This window comes from Chrysemys picta, chromosome 12, assembly GCF_011386835.1.
Source record: "Chrysemys picta bellii isolate R12L10 chromosome 12, ASM1138683v2, whole genome shotgun sequence".
Lineage (NCBI taxonomy): Eukaryota > Metazoa > Chordata > Testudines > Emydidae > Chrysemys > Chrysemys picta.
This window is the reverse complement of record NC_088802.1, coordinates 17523868-17544186: the sequence shown is the minus strand read 5'-3', so window position 1 is coordinate 17544186 and position 20319 is coordinate 17523868. Positions and strand designations below refer to the sequence as shown.

The following is a 20319-nucleotide window of genomic DNA, read 5'->3' as shown; positions in this document are numbered from 1 at the left end:
AAAGTGACACTCCGCCAGTGCTGTGCGTAATAAACCCACGTGCTTGATTCTAGACAGTGTCCATTTCGTTCCTTCAGTCATTAGCTTTGTGCTGTAGTTTCTTCGGCGGGGAGCTGTGGCAAAGAGCCAGAAAGTTCGCCCTCTGCCTTAATCTCTCTCAGGAGAGTGAATTATTGGAGCAGAACTGCTCCCAGGGAACAAGGCAGTGGTGTCTGAGCTGAAATTTCTGACAGAGGGTTTCACCTGCATGCTGTTTGTTACCATCTCACTTCAAGGACTGATGTATGTAGCATAAATAAAACATGCTGCACTAAGAATATCACCAAGGTAGAGTCTGGGTGATCTCTCCTCCAATGGGCAGCAAACCTGTGAGGCCGTGAAATCTGCTACTGTTCAGCTGAGGGGAGACAAGAGTTTGGGAAGGAATTAGGCACAATAAGAACATAAGAACAGCCATAATGGGTCAGACCAAAGGTCCATCTAGCCCATAGCCTGTCTTCCGACAGTGGCCAATGTCAGGTGCCCCAGCGGGAATGAACAGAACAAGTGATCATCAAATGATCCATCCCTTGTCGCCCATTCCCAGCTTCTGGCAAACAGAGGCTAGGGACACCATCCCTGTCCTTCCTGGCCTATCACTGATGGACCTATCCTCCATGAACTTATCGAGTTCTTTTTTGAACCGTGTTATAGTCTTGGCCTTCACAACATTCTCTGTTTGAATATTTATGTACCATTCAATCACTATTCATTTGCATACATAATAATGCTTATTGGCTGTTTCTAAGGTGGTTTTTGTTGGTATAGACACATTTTAACATTGTTAGCCAATTGCAGGTGCGTGCGTGTTGATGGTCACATTGTGGCTTGGATGGTAACTGACCTGCTACATAAATTCTTGATTCCTTTTCTTGTTTGAGGAGAGTGCTCCTAATGGAACAGGAGATGTTCTGGTTTGAGGTTTCTGTTATGATTGTAGAAGTTTCTGTTTCAAACAGGCCATTAGCCCCTTGGAATTTTCTTTCAGACAGCAACGGTACATGTTGTCCAGTGAGACCTCTCCAACAAACCTCAGGCTCTGGGTACCACCCAGCTGATCGGCACACCACTCGGATCCCTCCATCCTGATAACCCTCAACAGAGATGAGAGGAGCAGCACCTAGAGCTGAAGGAGAGTGGAATAAAATTGTTTCAATTTTATATTCTGCCGTGGTGTTGTAGCCATGTCGATCACAGGATATTAGAGAGACAAGGTGGGCAAGGTAATACTTTTATTGTACCAACTTCCATTGTGGAGAGAGACAAGCTTTTGAGCTTACACAGAACTCTTCTTCAAGGTCTGGGAAACTAACCCAGAGTGTCATAGGTAAATACAAGATGGAACACTCTGAGTTAAGTTCCCAGACCTGAAGAAGAACTCTGTGTAAACTAGAAAGCTTGGCTCTCTCCCCAACAGAAGTTGATCGAGTAAGAGATATTACCTGGCCCAACTTGTCTCTAACATTATTCAGCATAAGAAGTAAGTATTTAAACCTTCAGCACAACAAATGCTTGGCAATGCACAACAGAAGCAGAATCGAAAGCCACCAAAGGGACTTGGGAAGAAGCTAAGATTGAAGCAAGAAACCAACAAAGATGCAAGGCAGCGGTGAAGGCCCTCTGTGCCACATGGCATAAAGTGCATAAGTCATGTTAGTTAAAAAGGCCCCTGTCTGGCTTACAGGGGGAAAGGGTTAGAACAGGAGAAGACAGCTGCAGCCATCTCTGCACTGAAGTTCTGGGTGTGCATGGCAGCTCAGGTAGATGTATCAGCACTAACTGTGCTCTAGCTGGCTCGCTAAAAGTAAAAGCGAGGATGCCACAACATTAGGGTTACCATTCGTCCGGATTTACCTGGACATGTCCTCCTTTTGTGTGCTAAAAATAGCGTCCGGGGGGAATTTGTAAAGCACTCACAATGTCCGGGATTAGCAGAGCGAGTGGCTGGGAGGGCTGCAGGGAAGTCCCGGGCTGGACTCAGGAGCAGCTGTAGAGGAGCCGGATCCGCCCTGCATTCTGAGCCAGCAGCTCCCTTGCAGCCCAGTCCAGCAGCACTGTGCAGGGCCAGACCGGGTTTTGTTGTGCAGGGCCAGGGACCAGGTTTTGTTGTGCAGGGGAGCTCAGCCACGTGTCCGGCTCGGCTGCACAGAGCCCAACACTCTGTTCTGAGCAGCAGGGTAAGGAGGTCAGGGGGCAGGAAGGTTCTGGAGGTGGAGGTCAAGAAACGGGGGGGGCTTTTTGGGGGGAGTGGAGAAAGTTTTGGGCAGTCAGGGTACAGGTAGGGGGTAGGGTCCTGGGGGGTATTTGGGGGGGGTCTTAGGAGGGGGCAGTTAGGGGACAAGGAACAGGGAGTCTTAGGTAGGGGGTGGGGTTCTGGAGGGCAGTTAGGAGCAGGGGTCCCAGGAGGGGGCAGTCAGGGGACAAGGAGCAGGGGGGGAGTGTTTGGGAGTTCTGGGGGGGGGCTGTCAGGTGGCAGGGGTGGGGAGATGGATCGGAGCAGTCAGGGGACAGGGAGCAGAGGGGTTTAGATGGGTTGGGAGTTCTGGGGGGGGCTGTCAGGGGGTGGGGAGTGGTTGGATGGGGCGTGGGAGTCCCAGGGGTCTGTCTGGGGGTGGGGGTGTGGATAAGGGTTGGGGCAGTCAGGGGACAAGAGGCAGGGAGGCTTAGATAGGGAGTGGAGTCCTGGGGGGCAGTTAGGGGCAGGGGTCCCAGGAGGGGGCAGTCAGGGGACAAGGAACGGGGGGAGGGTTGGGGGTTCTGGGGGGGCGGGAAGTGGGAGGGGCAGGGGCGGGGCTAGGGCGGGGCTCCTCCCGTCCTCTTTTTTTCTTGCTGAAATATGGTAACCCTACACAACATGGGCTTCACTGGCAGCTGCTCCAGCGGGTATGTTCCCAGGGGGGGTGAAAGCTGCTCTGAAGCCCAGGCCCTGGTGTTCTCACTTCTAGTTTTAGCGAGCTAGCTACAGGACGGTTACTGTGGGCATATCTACATGAGCTACTATTCACGCCCCTGGCTGCAATGCAGACAGACCCTTAGTTTCATCCACTGTTACTGACAGATGTGCTGAGAGAGCAGTGTACAAACACTTGCTCTTGGACAGTGCCAAACTAATGGGAGCCATTAGGCCATTTATTGATGGCCATTCTTTCGAAAGAGTACGGTGCGAGGCAGAGACGACCCGTGCCTGCCAATAGGGGGAGGGCAGAGTGAGGGCAGCCGGTTTCAGCAGTGTTACTGAGCATGCTCAGTACAAGCCAAGCAGCAAATGGGGTGGGGGATGCGACCCCACATGCCCCACCCCCCACGCGTCGTCTCTGATGCCAGTCCCTCTTCCACAAAGAAATTCGACCTCTCTTCATAACAGGAGTCTTAGGATATTCACAATCTTATCCATCAATGCCCGTTTTCAAATCCATTTTAGAAGGTAAATTGCTGAAAAAGTACTAAGGAGACATCTGCAGTCACATCACGATTTCACAATTTCCCAAGATCTGTAGCAGCTGAGCGTGAGACAGGTGATGGAAAAAGTGTTGGTATCTGTGGCTGAAAATCTTTTAATGACATATTCAGGAAGGTGTCCTGAAGATTTCAATAGATCTCTCAGTGGCCTTTATGATCACGGACCACGGCTCATCTCTGCTGCTTCTCATGGGTAACCTGGTTCCTATAGTGTAGTTCAGTCATTTTCTTCCTGCCTAATGAAAGCAACCTATGCCGGGGGTTCTCAACCCTTTTCTCTCTGAGCCCTGCCCCAACATGCTATAAAAACTCCAAGGCCCACCTCTGCCACACCCACTGTTTTTCTCCATGTAAAAGCCAGGGCCAGCGTTAGGGGGTAGCAAGCAGGGCAATTACCTGGGGTCCCACTTCACATGGGGCCCCGCGACACTCAGTTCCTCAGGCTTTAGCTTCAGGCTCATGCAGTGGGACTTCAGCTTTCTGCCCTGGGCCCCAGCAAATCTAATGCCGGCCCTGTTTGGTGGTCCCCCTGAATCCTGCTCGCGTCCTCGCAGGGAGCCCTGGGCCCCTGGGTGAGAACCACTGACCTAGACGATTAAACTCTTTTCACCTCGCCTGACTCAAGGCATGAGCCAAAACTTACTGAAGATATTACACCTGGCTTCAAAGACATTGGAAAACCTCCGGTTGATATCTATGGGCTTTAGATCAGGCCCTCAGTGTGTACATAAAAGCAGAGGACTTGACTGTGATAGGAGATATTTAGATTAAGAGATGCACCATTGCTTTGCTTTTTACATTCACCTGCACATCTCCTTTTCAGTGAATGATTATTCGGTTGTCTCTCTGCTGTCTCAGTTTCCGACAGCATTTGGGACACTGAGAGAAAACTGGGTCTGGCTGAATAAGTGAAAGGCTAAAACAAGGCTGATGGCCCAGTTCCTCCAAAGACTTCTGGTCATTGTGGTGTGAGGCTCATGCTGGCTCCTTTGCTGTCCCTGGGTTCTCAAGATATAGCAACTATCTCATGGCTAGCCACCCAGGAGGATGTCCCTCTTCCTCTCTTAGGCTTGGTCTACACTAACCCCCCAAATCGAACTAAGGTACGCAACTTCAGCTACGTGAATAACGTAGCTGAAGTTCGAAGTACCTTAGTTCGATCTTACCTCGGTCCACATGCGGCAGGCAGGTTCCCCCGTCGACTCCGCGGTACTCCTCTCGTCTAGCTGGAGTACCGCAGTCGACAGCGAGCACTTCCGGGTTCGACTTATCACGTCCAGACAAGACGCGATAAGTCGAACCCAGAAGTTTGATTGCCAGCCGCCGAACTAGCGGCTGGGTATAGACGTACCCTTAGGTGAGCCAAAACGAGTAGAAAAAACACCTTAAATTTAGAAACACACATGCCAAAAGCTTACAGCTTATTTGGTACTGAGCTCCAAATGAGAAAAAAGATCAAATGTTATCGTTAAAGGAAATACAAGCACAAACTACTGACCTGCCACCTTCAGTTCCATTTGGGCATCTTTATAAAAGGAAGTTGACCCAAAATAGCACACGTATCGTCCCTCATCTGTGGGTCTGATATTATGTAACCTCAAGGCGACACTTCCATTTCTGATGTCAACTTTCAGAAACTCTGTCCTTCCTGTATATTCCGGCATCTGATTTTCAGTCTGATCCTTTCCATCACGATAGTGATGCACAAGGTAAGAGTAATGGGACCGGAACCATCTCACCTCCATGTTCTCAGCACTCATCGGGGGAGACAAGTGACAGGATAACACAATGTCCTCACCCACAATAGCGGTGGCAGGTTGACTCGGTCCAATGACAGTGAACTGGGCTGTGAAAAGTACCATGACACAAGGAAAAATATCATATTCCCTCTATATAAATCCATGACACGCCCACATCTTGAATACTGCGTGCAGATGTGGATGCCCCATCTCAAAAAAAGTTATATTGAAACTGGAAAAGGTACAGAAAAGGGTAATACAAATTATTAGGGGTATGGAACAGCTACCATATGAGGAGAGATTAATATGACTGGGACTTTTCAGCTTGAAAAGGGACAACTAAGGGGGCATATGAGTCTATAAAATCATGACTAGTGTGGAGAAAGTAAATAAGGAAGCGTTCTTTAGTCCTTCCCATAACAAAAAACTAGGGTCATCAAATGAAGATAATATGCAGCAGGTTTAAAAGAAATAAAAGGAAGTATTTCTTCACCCAACGCACAGTCAACCTATGGAACTCTTTGCCAGAGGATTTGTGAAGGACAAGACTATAACAGGGTTCAAAAAAGAACTAGATAAATTCATTGAGGACAGGTCCATCAATGGCTATTAGCCAAGATGGGCAGGGATGGTGTCCCTAGCCTCTGTTTGCCAGAGGCTGGGAGTGGGAGGCAGAGGATGGATCACTTGGTGATTACCTGTACTCTTCATTCCCTCTAGGGCAATTAGCATTGGCCACTGTTGGAAGACAGGATATTGGGCTAGATGGACCTTTGCTTTGACCCATTATGGCTGTTCTTATGTTCTTAAGGTGATCGATAAAAAATATAAATGGTTACATTTGATCAGAGCTGGCCTCATATTATTATGAAGCCACTTGGTTTCTGATTCAAGCTGAATTTTCAATCCTTTCTGAAATCTACATATAGTAGAACCTCAGAGTTATGAACACCAGAGTTACAAAGTGACCTGTCAACCACACACCTCTTTTGGAACCAGAAGTATGCAATCAGGCAGCAGAGACCCACCCCCTTAAAAAAAAAAAAAAAAAAAAAAAAAAGAAAAGAAAAAAAAAAAAAGAGCAGCAAATACAGTACAGTGCTGTGTTAAATGTAAACTACTACAAAAGGGGAAAATTTATAAAAAAAGATCTGACAAGGTACGGAAACTGCTTCTGTATTTGTTTAATTTAAATTAAGATGGTTACAAGCAGCATTTTTCTTCTGCATGGTAAAGTTTCAAAGCTGTGTTAAGTCAATGTTTAGCTGTAAACTTTTGAAAGAACCACCATAACGTTTTGTTCAGAGTTACGAACAACCTCCGTTCCCCAGGGGTTCACAACTCTGAGCTTCTACTGTACATAGTCAATTTGGAAATGGCCATGTCTCTTTAGGGCTTGGTGCTAATTGGTGCCCATTTTCTCAAGAGGTTTCCTAGTTTCATCTCCCCCACAATGACCTGTCTCTAAAATCTCAACCAGTTGTATAATGCCTTTTCTGCAGAGACAGAGAAAAAAAATCGGAGGGAGGATCCACCCCAAACTTATACCACTGGGTTTCAAGCGTTGAAACCAGAGGTGAAAGTAAGCCTGTATGGGCCCTTTAAATTGCCACAAGAGCCCTGCTGCTGGAGCCCCCAGGTAGTGGAGGTGACCAATAGCGAGCCATTGGCGATTTAAAGCGCTGGGGCCTCCGCTGCGGTAGCGGTGGCTGGGAACCCCTGGCCCTTTAAATCACTGCCGGAGCCCCGCCGCTGCTACCCCAGGGCTCCATCAGTAGGGCTCGGATGGCGATTTAAAGGGCCCAGAGCGGTAGCGGCGGCTGGAGCCCCAAGCCCTTTAAACGGCTGCCTGAGCACCGCTGCCGGAGCCCTGGGGTAGTGGTGGCAGCCTGGAGCCCTCGGGGTTCCTTCGGGAATTTAAAGGGCCCAGGGCTCCCAGCTGCCACTACCGTAGCCAGAGCCCCCGCCTCTTCTGGTCAAGGTCACACCCCTTCTGGTTGAGACCCTGCACCCTGCTCAGGACTCCAACGTACTGGTAAGTCCTTTAAGTTTACTTTCACCCCGGTTGAAACCAAAATATTAAAATGCTGTTAGTTTGTTTTTGACTCTGCAATGTGAGCCAAGTGTGGTTTGCAGTCACTTGACAGCACCGAGCAGACTCAGCTGGCCCTCGGGAACAGGTGGTGAACGCACTGTGGACATTCCTCAACTTAGTTGGTAGCTGCACTCATGAGACAGCAGCAGATGATGTGGAGGAGGCAGGTGTCCATCTACTTATATTTCCCCCCCAGGCTATGGTATCTGTTTTCCAGAGGAGCATGAATGAATTGTCAGCTAGGTAAGTTACTGTCCTCATTTTCCAAATGGGCAAAGAGAGGCTCTGAGAGACTGGTTTAGCAAATATTTCCTTATGATGGAATTTCATTGTTCCGTTGGGGGGCCTAGGTACTCTCATCGCTGTAATTCCAGTTGTTCTGTGCTGGAATGATTTTGATTCTGTTTTTGCAGTTGCTGTACTTGCAGGGAAAATATGCAGTACAGGTTAAAGAAAAGCTGGTCATTCTTTTAAGTCATCCGAGAGGTGAAAAACTGAAGGGGGCAGACTTAACATAAGAACATAACATAACAATGGCTGTACTGGGTCAGAGCAATGGTCCATCTAGCCCAGTGTCCTGTCTTCCAACAGTGGCCAATGACACGTGCCCCAGAGAGAAAGAACAGAACAGGTAATCATCAAGTGATCCATGCCCTGCTGCCCACTCCCAGCCTCTGACTAGTAGCCATTGATAGACATGTCCTCCATGAACTTATTGAGTTCTTTTTTTTTTTTTTTTAACCCTGTTAGTGTCTTAAGGTTGTGTGATGATGTTGTATGGGTATGAAGCAGCACAATAATTACCGGTATTTGTCTCTTGTTTTTTTGAATTGTGCGCTTTGGTTTTAATTTCGGTAATAATTTTGCTGCAGCTGATGAATTTAAACAAACAAACAAACAAACAAACAAACGTATGTTCCTGGCATCCCTCAGGAAAAGGCTGTTGATTTTGGTGAACATCAGAAAACCATAAAGGGAAATGGGATGGCATCTGGCAATGAATTCTTCTAGCCTTTGATCAAGTGGTAGAATTAAGTAGGCTAAAATGATGCTTTTTTTCTGATACTTGTATAATTTTGTCCCTATATGCACCTTAACAGCTAAGCAATAGAAAAAGCAAATGAATACTATAAGTAACAACGGGGGAGGGGGGAGGGACAAAAACGATGAATGAGTGGTATTGCCTACCTGACACCAAGTTGTGAATTGGTAAATTAATGAAGAAAATGAAGAAACCAGGCAAAGAGACACTTGCTGTGGAGCCATGGCGGAGAGACGATGATTTCATTTTCACTGTAACTTGATGAAGACAAAAATGAGAGAAAACAATAAACAGAGTGCGCATAATAAGGATTATGTTATAACTAATTACATCTTGTGCAGCATGTAAAGAGCTCATGGGACACTCTGATATGGAGATCCTGATTCAAATGTCCTGTTTATAGCACTGTCATCAACTCCATCTCCTTAGGTGCATTAATCCCAGATTTAGGTTTAGAGTCCCTGGAGCGGCAGGACCGGATTTGGTTTCCCACCTCCGAGGTGGGTGCCCTAATCATTGGGCTACAGAATCATTTTTCTATGGCCCAATGATTATTTATTTAATCGGAAGTGGGACAGCTTCACTAGCTGAGGTTGAGGGAGCCCAACGTCAGCCCAGCTGAGTGCTCAAACCACTGGGCTAAAAGTTATAAGACGGACTCCTCCTCCGGCCATTTTGTGTGGAATGAGGCAGGCGCCTAATGCATTCTTCAGAAGAACTGACGTAGGCACGTACAACACACGACTCCAGGAGAAGAGTTCCCAGTCATGGAGTTTAAGCAGAGACAGGCAACTCCCTGCAGCCCAGTGCAGCCAATGATTTTAGTTTATTATCCATTTATTGTGTCATGCTATGATTAATCAACATGTCATATTATATATATTCATTAAATAGAGTTAATTTGTAGGATTATAGAAGTATAAAATTGATCAGTATTTAGAGGGAATCATGTATTAGATACAAGTAAGACAAACTGAAATGCAAGAACCTGTAGGCTGAGGCCTGCAAGATTTTATCTTAGGTATTTTAGGCCTTGGAGATAAGAAATGCTAACATAAATAAATGACCAAGGAATAACCCGATGCCCTAAGATTATGGGAAAAGAGGTACCAAGTGGTAATAGCCGGAAGATTAATTTTAAATTATAAAAATGCTATAAAAGCACATCTCTGTCTCCAACATGTGTCTTTACCACAGGATACAGGTGATGCATCAATGCTAATGCGAATAAAGAGAACCTAAAGCACCTATAGACTTCGGGGTCCTTTGTGTTTCTATTGGACACAGACCAATAAGGAAAAGAGGGTTGACACTTCCATGTATATGTGCAGAATGTAGGTATAGACAGAATCACATTCTAAAAAAGGGTGCCCAGGGTGGGAAAATTGAGCTTCCTATGGGAATCCAGCAGGGACTATCCCTGTACTGATGATCAATCCATGAGAGAGCCATCAGACTCTAACTCCATCTAGGAGGATGTGAGTGTGATGGGTTGGATCACAAAAACCCCCTTTGGGTCTGCCACCTGACATGCCGAGTCTACCCCAAGCCCAAAGGTTTCCCTGGCAGCTTGGGACTTCAGTGCCCTGTCTGGCTGTGCCAGACCCCAGGTCTGAACCACATTCCCCAAAAGCTGCAGGCTTATCTGAAAATAGTTTAAGAAGTGTTCCCGTCTCCAACACTCAAATGCCCAGTTCCCAATGGGGTCCAAACCCCAAATAAATCAGTTTTACTCTGTATAAAGCTTATACAGGATAAACTCAAATTGTTTGCCCCCTATAACACTGATAGAGATGCACAGCTGTTCCCCCACTCCCCTTAGGTATTAATACATACTCTGGGTTAATTAATAAGTAAAAAGTGATTTTATTAAATACAAAAAGTAGGATTTAAGTGGTTCCAAATAACAACAGACAGAACAAAGTGAATTACCAAGCAAAATAAAATTAAACACTGAAGTCTAAGCCTAATTCAGTAAGAAAATTGAATACAGATAAAGTCTCACCCTCGGAGATGTTTCAATAAGCTTCTATCACAGACTGGACACCTTCCTAGTCTGGGCACAATCCTTTCCCTTGGAACAGTTCTTGTTTCAGCTCAGGTAGTAGCTAGGGGATTTCTCATGATGGCTGCCTCCCTTTGTTCTGTTCCACCCCCTTATATATCTTTTGCACAAGGCTGGAATCAGTGATTTCCCTACCCCCTCCCCCCCAAATTTTCCCAACCCCCCCCCAGTTTTGTGAACTAGTTACATGCCAATTTAGTGACTGTTTGGAAATTTGAATTGAAATTGAAACATTAATACACACTTTAAAAGCATATACAGTGTATGATAAAATACATGTATCTGAAAAAGTATAATAGATTTGAAAACTATGAACCTAGACTAGCTTCCTTATACAGCTGTTGTTTTTTATGACAATGTCAGTGCATTCATTTCGGTGATGTTGGCCAACCTAATAATTTCAAATGATGATTTGTAAGCGAAGTCTAAATGAGCTCTCCCTGACAGCTAGTGATGCGCTGGGGCTGGGGGGAAAGGCTTCAGGACCAGATTGTATTTACAGTCACATCTAATCTACCTACGTATCCAGCAAACAGAGCTGTGTTGCCCAAGTGATAGATTTTTGACTGGGGTTGGGTTACAAATCACTTGAATGCGCGGGGAGGGGGGGGATGAAATGTTGTTGTTCTTATTGTATAAGTAAAGGGCAGTAGAACAGTACTTAGCCTGTGCTGATTGAGGGCATCAAGAGAGAGGGTGGGGACCTGTCCCTCTCCACTATTTAAAGATAGAGCTGATTAGGCTCCATAGATAGTCTTTTGTTTTGTTAAGTGACCACTGCAGCTGAAATCACTGATAATCAGATCTAAGTGCTTAGTCCTGCTGTGGGACAGTGTTTCTGTGGAAGAGACGGCCCAGACTGTACTAGCAGCAAGGTTCCCCCCCGACCCCGAGAGCTCAGCTGAAATCACTGAGAGCTGGGTGGAACCTCAAGAGACCAACTCGCAGAGGTCACAGTGGCAGGTGGCAGCAGAAGGTGACTGCGCAGGGCCATTGGCAACTGAGTGGTGGGGTGAATGGTGGCACAACAAACAGCCGTGGCCAGAGCGAACAGTGAGCAGCTGGAGGAACGAGCAAGGTGCCTTCTTGCCCCCCACCTGGGAGGTGTACTCACGTGAAAGCGCCTCTGATCTCTGAGTCTCCACTGACCAAGGACAACACCGGTGAGTGGGGTGCGGTGGAGGGAAAAGTGTGGGGGGTATATTAAATAAACATTTGTTTGTTGGACTATATTTTAGTGACTTTGCTCCAGAATGCTAGATTTGTGACTGGGAATGGAAACTTATATAAATATGTTTCCTAGTAGGCCAAGATTTTTAAAATGCATTATTTGCCAAGGTTGTTATCTCACATCGTTGTTATCTTGAGAGGTCATTATGTTGGGGAGTTTCTGTACAAAAAACACTTTTATTATTATAATTAATTTTTACATAAGAATGGCCATACTGGGTCAGACCAATGGTCCATATAGCCCAGTATCCTGCTTTTCGACAGTGGTTAAGGCCAGGTGCTTCAGAGGGAATGAACATAACAGGGAATCATCAAGTGATCCATCCCCTGTTGCCCATTCCCAGCTTCTGGAAAACAGGATAGGGACACTCAGAGCATGGTGTTGCTCCCCATCCTGGCTAATAGACACTGATGGACATATTCTCCAGGAATTTATCCAGTTCTTTGTTTAATCCTGTTATAGTTTTGGTCTTCACAGCATCCCCTGGCAAAGAGTTCCACGGGTTGACTTATGTTGTGTGAAGAAGTACTTCCTTTTGTTTTTTTTAAAACCTGCTGCCTATTAATTTCATTGGGTGACTGCTAGTTCTTGTGTTATATGAAGGATTAAATAACATTTCCTTACTTTCTCCACACCAGTCAAGATTTTATAGACCTCTATCATATCCCCCCTTAGTCATCTCTTTTCTAAGCTGAAAATTCCCAGTCATTTTAATATCTCCTCTTGTTTCATACCCCTAATCATCTCTGTACCTCTTCCAATTCCAATACATCTTTTTTGGGATGGGGTGACCAGATCTGCACACAGTATTCAAGGTCTGCACGTACCATGGATTTACATAGAGGCAATATGATATTTTCTGTCTTATCTATCCTTTTCTTAATGATTCCCAACATTCTGTTTGCTTTTTTGACTGCCGCTGCACATTGAATAGATGTTTTCAGAGAACTATCCACAAGGACTCCAAGATCTCTTGAGTGTTAACAGCTAATTCAGACTCCATCATTTTGTATGTATGGAAAACCATCTTAACTAATGTGCATTACTTTGCATTCATCAACATTGAATTTCATCTGCCATTTTGTTGCCCAGTCACCCAGTTTTGTGAGATCCCTTTGTAACTCTTTGCAGTCTGCCTGGGACTTAACTATCTTGAATAGTTTGGTATTATCTGCAAATTTTGCCACCTCACTGTTTACCCATTTTTCCAGATCATTTATGAATATGTTGAACAGTAATGGTCCCAGTACTGACCCCTGAGGGATACCACTATTTATCTCTCTCCATTCTGAAAACTGATACTTTATTCCTACCCTTTGTTTCCCATCTTTTAACCAGTTACTGGACCCATGAGAGGACTTCCCTCTTATCCCATGAGGGCTTACTTTTCAAAAGTCAATTTAAATTAAATACATTTAAAAAAAAAAATTATATTTTTTTTAGAAATCTAGACCTGTTTTGGTGTAACTTGCATTATCCTTATGTTAAATTTGCATTATCCTAACAAAACATTTACTTTATTCATATCTCTTTTATATGTTGCCGGTCAAAGTCAAAATGAAAAGACAAAAAACAATACAATAATTTTTCCACTCAAAGGCCTCAAAAACTAACCAAGGTGAAGAACACATCAAGAACCAAGAATATATCAACAGGTCATCTGAAGGTTCAAGTGGTATATCTACATCCGACCAGCCCAAAGCACAAATACAGCTACCTACTGAAGAAACAGTGTCTCCAAAACCTAAAGGCAGTTCCCGATGTTTGTCGATCAAAGTGTTCCCATTTATTGAAGTTACAAAAGATGGCTACCGGTGCACCTCTTGCAAAAAAGCTTACAAAGAAGGAAAGCTTCCCAATGCTATAATTGGTAAAAGTGGAGGAGGTTGGTTTGTCAAACCGATCAGCAAAGCCAATGCTACATGAAAAGGCTGCAAAACACCAGGCCTCCGCAGTGTATCAACATGCGGAAAGCCTTATAAGCCCACTTTCAAAGCCAATTTTAGAAGTACTTAATGAGGCTGTTAAGAATGCTGGAGACACAATACAGTTCATGTGAACAAACATGGCTGTGGCATCCTACTTTCTATTTAAGCAAGAGATACCACACACTACAAACTGGAAACCAATGTTAAGTGCATTGTCACTTGTTCATCCTAAAGTTGAACACTGGTTCCAAACAAGACCAGCAAATGCTCACTATCTTTCTGCAAGAAACTCAACTGACTGGCTAGAAGCATGCGGTGCAACAGTGAAAGACTCAACAGTTGAAAAAGTGAAGAACTCTCTCACCACATTCAAAAAATTTGCATACATGGCTGATGAATGCACCAATGCAAATGGGCATCAAGTATTAAGTCATTGTGTACGTTATCTTGATGTCAGGGGTAGGCCAGTAGATGCATTTCTAGATGTTCAAGTTATAGAAGACAGATTGGCTGCATCTGTGACAACCCACATCTTAGAAGAGTTAAATGCTTGTCAATTGGACCCTAAATGGATAGCTGCTTGTGCATTTGATGGAGCTGCAAACTTCTCTGGAAGACATGGTGGAGTACAAGCTTTGCTCAGAGACAAGTGCAACCCTAATCTCTCCTATACACACTGCAGAGGACATCAACTCCAACTAGCACTAGTACGAGCTGCAGAATCTTCAAAAGACATTAAAAAAGCTATAAATTTAATCTCTTCATTATATTATTTTTTCAGTAAGAGTCCAAAAAGACTGAGTATCTTGGAAAATCTAGAAGATACTTGAACTTCAGTCCCAGTGTTAGTCCAACCTGGGAAAACCCGCTTGCTTTCTCATGAGCGATCCTTGGCTTTTGTCTTAAAATTACTCCAGCCGTTATTACTGGCTTTGGAAAGTATCTACCAAGATGGGATGGAGCTAAGTAGTGAGGCTGGTGGATTACTTTTGCTACTACGTTCAGAGAAGACTATTGCCATTCTCTCTCTCTCTCTCATAAGTCTACTGTTGAAACCACTTGGGTCATTACACAATGCCATCCAGGCATCTGCTACAACAGTAGTAGATCTTTGTCCAGCAATGGAAGCTACATTTGGATCAGAGATCTACCCATTGAAAAAAATACTGGAAGAAGCAAAGACTTCAGTCCAGAAGTTGACTAATGAAGGCATTTATATTGAATCCTTAAGTGAAGAGGACAAGAAGTGTTTGTTAAGACAACTGAAAAAGTACACAGACTTGATTCTTTAAAATCTACAACAGCGACTTCTAGATTCTACTCAAACTCTATGTAGGTTTTACAGATGCCTGTCCTATAACACACCAACAGTTGAGTGGAGTGAGGCACTACCAGCAATGGGGCTGCCATGTGATTAGGACAAAATAGAGAATTTGAACACAGAGTGAAATATCATATGACGAATGAATGAAGATTTGACTTTAACTTCTTTTTTAACATCACTAGTGGCTCGACCCGATCTTTGTGTTCTGTTTCCTGGGCTGAAAGAAGTAGGAATTCATCTCTTGCTACTCCCAGTCACAACAGCTACAGTTGAGCGTTCTTTTTCATCACTGAATAGAATTTTGTGTTCTGAAAGAAGTCGCCTTCTGCCTGATCATGTGAATAAACTAATGAGCATATCAACTGAAAAAATGGAAGTACCGGACACACGAGAAGCCACCAAAGATGAACACATTGCATTCAAGAAGTTCATTAACAGAGTTGTGCAAAATTATAACAAGAAAGATGTAGACGTAGTGCTTCATAGAAGGCTTGAGTAGCCAACTTTAATTTGTGTGATGATTTTAAAACATGAGTTAAATCTAATAAAATGGTCATGAAACATTTTTCAGTTTTTACTATGGTGCCATACAGCCCACCTTCACCCTCACAGTCTCACCCCTCATCGACCCTGACACCCCGCCCTGTAAATTCGAACATCCCCCCTAATTTCAATTCCTGGGGAAGCCACTGGCTGGAATCCTTTGTCCATCTCTGGGTTCCCACCCCTCCTTCTAAATGGAAAAGCGCCAGGTTAAAAATGGATTCCAGTTCAGGTGACATGATCACATGTCATTGTAAGACTTCATTACCCACTTGCCAGCACACAGGTATACAGGAAGACTTGCAAGTAAACAGAGCCATCTACAGTCAATTATCCTGGTTAATGGGAGCCATCAAGATTCTAAACCACCATTAATGGCCCACACTTTGCATAAATACAATAGGCCCTCAGAGTTATATTTCATATTTCTAGTTTCAGATACAAGAATGATACATACATACAAATAGGATGACCACACTCAGTAGATTATAAGCTTTGTAATGATACCTTACAAGAGACCTTTTGCATGAAGCATATTCCAGTTACGTTATATTCACCTCATTAGCATATTTTCATAAAATCATACAGAATGCAATGTTACAGTGAGTACGTCAGTAGTTATAACTGGTGCATGGATATATTTAGGAATTGTATATGCTGTGACATTCATAACTTTGTTGACAACTGCTAAAAGATAGTGGACCTTGTACTTGTGATTGCATGCGTTACTTGCCTATGGTTTCACATGCGCCTATGAGTTCTAGATCAAACAGAGATAACTCTGTTGAACCTGAGACTGCAGCCGTCAGAGCCAAACCCATGGTGGTATAATAAAATTAAGCATAAATAAAATAAAAGGCTACAGAATGGGTGTCCAACAAGTGGGGCCATAAAGAATAGAGAAAGCCCAATGGAAAGGAAGGTCCGAGAAAATAGATCAAAAGTCATAATGGACTAAAAGGGACACTTCCTGTATCCTGGTTTGCATTTTATGTCATTTTGTTTGTCTGTCTATGTGATATGGTAAGAACCAAGCTCAGGAAAAATTTGCGTATGGTACCAAAATAGGGAAATAGGAGTTGTGTCGGAGGGTCTCAGCACTCACGTATGGGTAGAAACCCTATCAGGAGTGGCAGAGGGAGTCAGATGGTTTGACATCATTAATAAACTCCCCAAACTTGTTAATAAGCTCCCCAAATTTTGGATTCCTCTGGACTACACCACCGATGGAGGCTCAAGGAAAACTTTGTGGGGTACCTTGGTCACCACCACTCCTCTCGGTGCAGTCGCGTATCAAGGACAGGAAAAGTGGATGGGCCCCGGCTTCTGAGTGGGTGGGCAATGATGGGGGACGGGGATAAGGAAGGATCAGGGACACAGGAGGGATCTGGTGCCCTGGGAAGGAGGGGCACGAGGGAGGGGGGACCCACCTCCCTCCACCCCCTTACCTCTCAGCAGGCACCCGAAGATGAGGCTGCCTGGGGCACACAGACTGCGGGGTGTGCCTGTGGGGTGGAGGGGGGACACGCCCAGGGGGTGGAGACAGGATGCACCCATGGAGCTCAAGATCTGGGCCGTGCCCCCATCCTGACGGTGGTCAGGCACTGCTGCCCCAATTTCTGGCTCCAGTGCTAGCCTGCCCCCACACCTGCCCCCATAAGGTACACCCCCCACGAAGCTAGTGCTGGGGCTGGCAGGAGGCGGACGCAGCCCAGTTGACGGACACTGGGTTAGGAGTCCCAGCCTGTGGATTCGGGGGGCTCCGGCCCCAATTTGGGTGGGCCTGGATGCTAAGTGGGTGGGCCGCAGCCCACTCAGGCCCACCCGTGGCTACTCCCCTGTCTCAGTATACTCCAGCTGTAAGTGGCTGAAGGAGAAGTAAGGACAGTCCCACCGCCCTTCTCAGCAGAAATAAATCCCTGTGAAATATTTAATAGGAGCAAGGAAGGGACGCCTTCTACTATTTTTCTAAGGGAAGTATGGAACAGAATAAAGTATCTGTTCAGGCATTTGTTGTGACAGACCCACAAACGCCTTTGGAGGCCTTTGTGCGAGACTACATTAAAACCCACGCGGGAGGGTTAGTGAGAAAACCAAGTAACGGAGTTCTTTGGGCACACACAGATCCACGGAATTTAATGTGTTCCCTCTTTAAAAAGGAATTCTTTAAAATTAAAAAAAGCTCAAGAGGTGACAGGAATAGCCATGGATTGTGTATATATGGCATGTAATATCCGGGGAAGAAGATTTAAGAGAAAAGTAGAGCAACTGGAGGAGGCGAGGCAAGAGACCAGTAAAACATTAAAAGAGCAGCTTTGTCAAACAAGGGAAGTAAATTCCGTACTCATCTGTCAGAGGGATAGTCTTGCAAGAGACCTGACTTACATTAAACAGTTACAAAAAGGCTGGTTATGAAATTATCATGTGGAGAGAGATAAAGCAATGGGGCATGAGTATTCATTTGGGCAAGAAGTAAGAATAGTGGACCTAGCTCACAGAACGCAGGTATTAGAAGAAACCTGTGACATTCTGGAGGATATGTACCGTCAGGTCATAAATATTGAAAGTGAGAATGGGCTAACACCCCCCAAAAATAAGGAGGATGCCTGTATAAAAATGGAGTTGCCACCTGTATATGTTGTGAATATAAAAATTCCAGATATTCCAGTCATTATGGTGGGGTGAGACTGAGGAAAAACAACCGACAATAAGCAGAGGTAGAATCTCACCCCCACTTACAGACTGAGAGCAAAAATCAGACAGGAAGAGCAGAAGAAAACTGAACAATCTGGGGAGTTAGGAATCGAGGAGGAATCAAACACAGAAGATTTGGGACGGGGGTGGGGATGGGAGGAAGGGGAATCTGAAAGAACGGTCAGCAGTGAGGCAAGGAAAGAGAAAGTCACAGGCAGTCTTGGTGAAAATTCTGATAAGGGATTAAATATCAAAAGATTGAAACAAGGAATGAACGAGAGCAAGAAAAAGGAAAATCAGTTACAAATGGTTCACCAAAGAATAAGTAAGCCGGACATGTCACAGACCCATCCGCAATTGTGCCACTTATTACAAGAAGCCCAGGGAACTATAGAAGTTGCTGTGAAGGCCTGTAAGGAGGCAATCTGAAATATCAGTATATCTCAGGAAAGAAAAAAGTCTTTGCAACCTGAAATTCCAACAAGGTGCAGGCACCGACCACTGCCAAAAGAAAATGTAAAGGGTTACAGCAAAACTCCCTGTAACAAAGTGGGGTTTCCCCCTTGTTATGTTGTATGAGAGTCTTACTGTTGTGCATGAACACTGTGTGTACCTCAGTTTCCCTGTATATTACACCAATGCCTAGGTGGTGGGAATAAGGGTGTGTGACTTTTCCTGAGGCCCTCAGGGGCAGGTGAAGCTGCTCCAGCTGCCTGCACATAAGGGATGGATGGTGCCCTTCCTAACAGGAGAACCAGGAAGGGGACGTGACCAGGTGACACTTTAGCCAGGAAGCAAGACAAAGACCAGGAGGAGGGGGAGGGGCAACAGGCATGTGGGAGGTCACCTGGTTGGAAGCTGGGCAGTCTGCTGTTGGGGACTCGAAGGGGGGGGGGAAAGAGTCTGAGGCATCCAGCTTGGGGTCCCCCACAAGATGGACTTTGCTGAAAGTCACTGATTTCTGTGCTTGCAAGATCTGTTCTATGCTGTGTTCCTGTCGACTAATAAATCTTCTGTTTTACCAGCTGGCTCAGAGTCATGTCTGATTGCGGAGTTGGTGTGCAGGGCCCTCTGGCTTCCCCAGGGGTCCTGTCCAGGTGAACCCGCCAAGGGGAAGTGCCGAAGAGGCTCCTTGCCCTGGACAGCGTGCCCTGAGGGGAGTCACACTACCCAGAGTCCTGGCTGGCTTCATACAGAGCAGTTCCAGGGCATAGGGCCCAGGGCTGGCTCTAGGCACCAGCGCTCCAAGCATGTGCTTGGGGCAGCACTTTCCAAGGGGCGGCACTCCAGGCCCCCCGCCTGTTTTTTTTTTTCCTTGGGGCACAAAAAGCCGGAGCCCGACCTGAACCAAGATGTTCCCTGTCAGCTGAGGCTTTCAGGCTGAGCCGGAACTGACACTGCAGTTCTGGCTGCAGTCACTAGATGGCGCTCATGGCAGCCTGAGTCGCACAGGCTGGACGGCAGTTCAGGCTGCCCGGCCGCTGGAGAGCCGGAGCGTCATCCCCGGAGCTGAGCCCGGCTGCGGCGGCGAGAGGGGCTCAGCTCCGGGGGATGATGCTCCGGCTCTCCAGCGGCCGGGCAGCCTGAACTGCAGCCCAGCCTGGGTGTGAGGAGCCGGGGAGGAGGGAAGTGGGGCCGGGATGCAGGGAGAGGGGAGGGGTCCTGCTGCCGCTGCTGCTAGGGTGACCAGATGTCCCGATTTTATAGGGACAGTCCTGATATTTGGGTCTTTTTCTTATATAGGCTCCTATTACCCCCCACCCCCGTCCCGATTTTTCACACTTGCTGTCTGGTCACCCTAGCTGCTGCTCTGAGTCTCCCCAGGGCGGTGCGGCGTTTCCCCGCCCGAGGGGGCTGTGCAGGCGCCGCCGGGCTGGGCAGGGGGGGCGGATCCCGGCTCGCGCGCTGATAGGGCAAGTGGCTGGGTAGCCCGAGCTGCCAGGGAGCTGCCGCCTCCTGCCCCCGGACCCAGCCCGCCGCGCACCTCCCCCGCCTCAGCCCTGCGCTGCCTGCCCTGGGCGGGGAGAGGCAGAGCGCGGCTCCGAGCGGGGCAGCGGGGGATACTGCCCTGCCGGGGGACCCCCGCAGCTCAGGCACCTGGGGGTCAGTGTCTGTCCTCTCGGCTCTGCCTGCACGGGGCTGGGGAAGCAGCTGTCAGCG

At 46.3% G+C, this 20319-nt stretch overlaps 1 protein-coding gene across 1 annotated transcript in view; it reads right to left on the bottom strand.

Moving 5' to 3' along the window:
- The window catches only part of LOC101932414 (butyrophilin subfamily 1 member A1-like), a 33868-nt gene that overhangs the window by 11254 nt on the left and 2295 nt on the right, over positions 1-20319 (bottom strand). Inside the window, exons 2-4 of the mRNA XM_065563244.1 lie at positions 8521-8631; positions 4997-5344; positions 884-1165 (exon numbers count right to left, since the gene is read on the bottom strand). Of these exons, the coding sequence (XP_065419316.1) occupies positions 884-1165; positions 4997-5344; positions 8521-8620 (730 nt within the window). The 5' untranslated portion in view covers positions 8621-8631. The remainder of the gene's footprint in view (positions 1-883; positions 1166-4996; positions 5345-8520; positions 8632-20319) is intronic.